This window comes from Sinocyclocheilus anshuiensis, unplaced genomic scaffold (assembly GCF_001515605.1).
Source record: "Sinocyclocheilus anshuiensis isolate Anshui unplaced genomic scaffold, SAMN03320099.WGS_v1.1 scaffold2334, whole genome shotgun sequence".
Lineage (NCBI taxonomy): Eukaryota > Metazoa > Chordata > Actinopteri > Cypriniformes > Cyprinidae > Sinocyclocheilus > Sinocyclocheilus anshuiensis.
In genome coordinates, this window is record NW_015558923.1 from 173,276 (window position 1) to 177,224 (window position 3,949).

Genomic DNA, 3,949 nt, shown 5'->3' on the forward strand with positions numbered 1-3,949 from the left:
GGTGTTGTAATAATGTAAAATATGTGAAAAATAATGTGTTTTTCGAACAACCTAGTATGAGAGCCTGTTCTAGTACAACCCCAAAGACTTTGTAAAAGAGCATAATAGGACCCCTTTAAGAAGAATCGCTTTATGTATTCCGCAATTGTAAGTCACTTTGAATAAAAGCGTCTGCAAAATTACTTAATGTATATGTATATATATATATTAGACTTGTGCCAGTATTCGGTAATGCGATATATCACGGTAATGAATGTGCACGATATTGTTATCTTGGGCACTTCTAAATACCGTGAATAATTATATATTACAAATTATTCAGAATTTTGAATGCATTTTAAGATATCCCTAATATATATATACACACACACACACACATATATACATATATATATATACACACACACACACAATTTCATAGTACTTTTGCTCTCTCTAAAAGTAACTCTTACTTGAATAAATACTTTAGAACTGAAAAAATAATTTCTGAATATATCCCAGGTTTTCCAGGAGCCAGTGAACCCTTTTTTTACTCATTAAGGTAGTAAAGAAGAGAGCCCTTTCTCACCTCTGCAGGGAGCGATGACTTCCTCTTTCTTGTCCATGTGGTCTTTGTGGCACTTGATGTGGCATCGTCTGCATTCGAGAGCTGGAGGTGGTTTGAACATGTTCCACAGGGGTTTGGTACAGGCTTCACAGTTAGTGGGGAAGTGGTACAGGGTATGAATGAACTCATGACCCTTATGGCAAATGTAGCTGGACTTGTCTCCAGGAAGAGGTTCCAGTTCTTGCTCTTTCTTGCTCTCACCCTCATTAGCGTACAAGATCTGGGGGAAGCAATGATAAGCTATGAGTCCTTAGCTTACAGCCATTATTCTTAGGATTCAAATATGATTTTATAAAACTTCCCAGGTATTAGGTTCCCTGATACCCTGCCTGTGTTATCTGTGGTACCGATATACCTGGAATATTCTGGGGATCTCTTTGGCGTCAGCGCGATAGACGTCCGTCTGGGTTACTGAACGCACATGGAAAAGTTTACTGTCAAGGGAATACCAGAGAAATTAAGATAATGACAAGACGACAGAAATGACTTAAGTCAGTCAAAAAGATAAAGGGAAATTTTTTTTACACTGGGACAAAATGAATTTGTGTAACCAAATGGATTTAAAGAGTAAAAGGACTCACTCTATGTCCAAAACCATGTAAGGATTGGACTGCTCTTTGTCCTGCTCACTGTTGTAGAAAAGAATCTTTTTGCTGCTCACCACAACATACTAGAGGAGAGAAAAGAAACAAAAGACTCACTGAATCCTGCATGATAGGGTTGGATGGGATTTCTAATGCAAGGGTATCAGTGTCTAGCACTACAGCTCTAGTGCTTTAGCTCCTGTTTGCAAAGTCACTTGAGATTTAGGTTTAGCCCAGGTAATTAGTATTTGTCATGTGGTTGCAGACAACATGAGTTAATAATTCAAATAGGACAGGTTTATTAAATAGTTAAGTAGTTTATTCACTCACTATAACAACACAGTGTCATTTTTGTATTATTGATATACTTTATTATTTTTTCATATTTTGAAATCTTTTATTCTTATATTTCATTTTAATTATAGTTTAAGTTGTAGTAATTATGTTATGTGCTTGCAACCTTTGTTTTTTGTATTTATATTTAGCTTTCATTTATTTTTTATTTCAGTTTTTATTTCAGTAATTTTAATACTTCAGTTGAAATTCTATTTCGGTTACTTGCCAAGGCAACATGTCTAATTTCTAATTTCATTGAATATTCATATTTTATTTCAGCTTTATTTAAATTACCAAAAATGATTTTTAATAGTTTTGGTTCAAGATAAAACTGGACACATTAATTTAGCTTAAATAATCACTAATTTGAATTCCCATGCACATCCACCATGATGTCATATATTATATATGATGCCATAAATTAATAAAAAAATCAATCTAAATTAAATGATAACACAATAAAGATATTAGCAACAAGTTACGTTTACTTCATTTGTATCTTTGTTCTACAATTATTAATTGCAACTTGTTTTTTTTTTTTGTTCTTTATTGTCTTACTGACCTTTTTTTTTTTTTAATGATGCACTGATTACTTAAGTGACAGGTCAATTTAAATGTCATGTTGATGTTAATACTATTGCACTTTTTAACAGTATAGCATCATAGCATCCTTAGCTAACTACTTGTTTTAAACATGCAAAACATACCTTCCTTTCCCACCCGAAGCGTTTGTTGTTGTTCCTCACTGGTAAAGACAGCCAACCCTCCAGTCTTGTCTCTGTACAACACACAGAGAAAGACATGTATAATACAACAGAGCAGTTTTATAAAACTACATCAGAGAAAAGCCTGTCAAGGGAAAGCATAAGGTCTACGCAAGTCTTAAGAGGTCAAAAGGTCATGCACTGAACGCCATGCAGATCACCTGTAGGGTCAGGCTCTGCAGTGAGGTGAAGGGTGAAAGATCAAAAGTTGAACTGAGAACCAGACCAAAACTAAGCGGAGAGAAAGGAGGGTGACATGGAATGATGTAAAGAAAACACAAGGTAAGTGAATTAAAAAGAAAAGTTGTGAAAAAGGAAAACAGAATGAAAAGAAGTTTGGAAAAGGACTTCACCGTACCTGGTAGTGACTCGTCAGTGTCCATGTCTGGGCCACTGCTCATACTGGCAGAGTCGAGCGACTGGACGTTAAGAGAGTTCAACAGGCTGCGCAGCTGCTCAATGTCACTGTCTTTACTGTCCAGAGCCATCTGTAGCTCGATACGCACCTGAGACTCGTCTGCCAGTTGCTGCAGCAAAAATAAACAAGGGTAAGAAACAAGCATTCTGGCTATATGTCAAGCAGTGTGGCATTCTTCAGACTGATTAGTGGTCATACCGCTTGCATGTCGTTGATTTCTCTCTGGTATTTGATGATAGTGCTGTTGAGCTTCTCCTTCTCGGAACGCAGCTCCAGCTGCAACTTCCTGTTTTCTTTCTCCTTCCTCCTCACGTCTGTATCATTTCCACGGCGACTTCCACCACCTCTGACCTCCTTTCTATTCATGATCTCTGCCAGCTTGTTCACCGCCTAGAGTAAAATAATATAATATAATATAATATAATATAATATAATGGTTGACGTATTTAGCCACTATCAGTGTAAGATCTGGGTAACTTACAGTCCTGTGTTTCCTTTAGCTTGTTGTTGAGTTCTTCCTTCTCATTGGCCAGGTTTGCCACATCATTCGTCAATGTGCGATTAGCTTCCTCTAACTGTGGAAGGATGGGACAATTAAACCCAACACCATCCAATGTCCTCAAGACTGCTGCAAATCTAAATGTGATTTCTGTAACAGCGGCTAATAGCTGAAGTGTGGTGTAACTCACTGAGGTGATGGTGGTGTCTTTTTCAGCGAGCTCCTGTCTGTGTCTGGCCATCATCTCTTTGATCTCCAGCTCCTTCATGATCTTCTCCTTCTCCAGGTCGGAATACTGCTCCTCCGCAATGGACCACGGCGACTTCCACCACCTCTGACCTCCTTTCTGTTCATGATCTCTGCCAGCTTGTTCACTGCCTAGAGTAAAAAGCCAATAAAATTAAGAAAAAGTAGTAACTGAGGCAGTAAATACAAATCAACAAGCTCAATTTGATTCACATCTGCTACAAGGACAACATTATGGTGCACCTGTGTTTTGAGAGTTCTCTCTGACTGAAGCTGTTTCTCAAGGGCAAGTTTCACTTGAGTGATGGACTGCTCTTCATTCTTGAGATTCTGCAGGTCTGAAAATTAAAAATGTTCTCAGTCATCACAGAGACACAAAAAGCCATATTCAGCCCCTGTGAAACCTATTATTCAGCTGGAAACCTGTGTAAACAAATCTAAAAATCTAAAATATTTAAGTAAAATCTAATTTTTAAAAATTATGTAAAAAGTATA

At 37.2% G+C, this 3,949-nt stretch overlaps 1 protein-coding gene across 1 annotated transcript in view; it reads right to left on the bottom strand.

Moving 5' to 3' along the window:
• LOC107681539 (rho-associated protein kinase 2-like) overlaps window positions 1–3,949 on the bottom strand; it is a 54,794-nt gene that overhangs the window by 4,038 nt on the left and 46,807 nt on the right. The window contains 7 exon segments of the mRNA XM_016477844.1: window positions 569–827; window positions 963–1,041; window positions 1,189–1,277; window positions 2,235–2,305; window positions 2,650–2,818; window positions 2,908–3,161; window positions 3,164–3,284. Of these exon segments, the coding sequence (XP_016333330.1) occupies window positions 569–827; window positions 963–1,041; window positions 1,189–1,277; window positions 2,235–2,305; window positions 2,650–2,818; window positions 2,908–3,161; window positions 3,164–3,284 (1,042 nt within the window).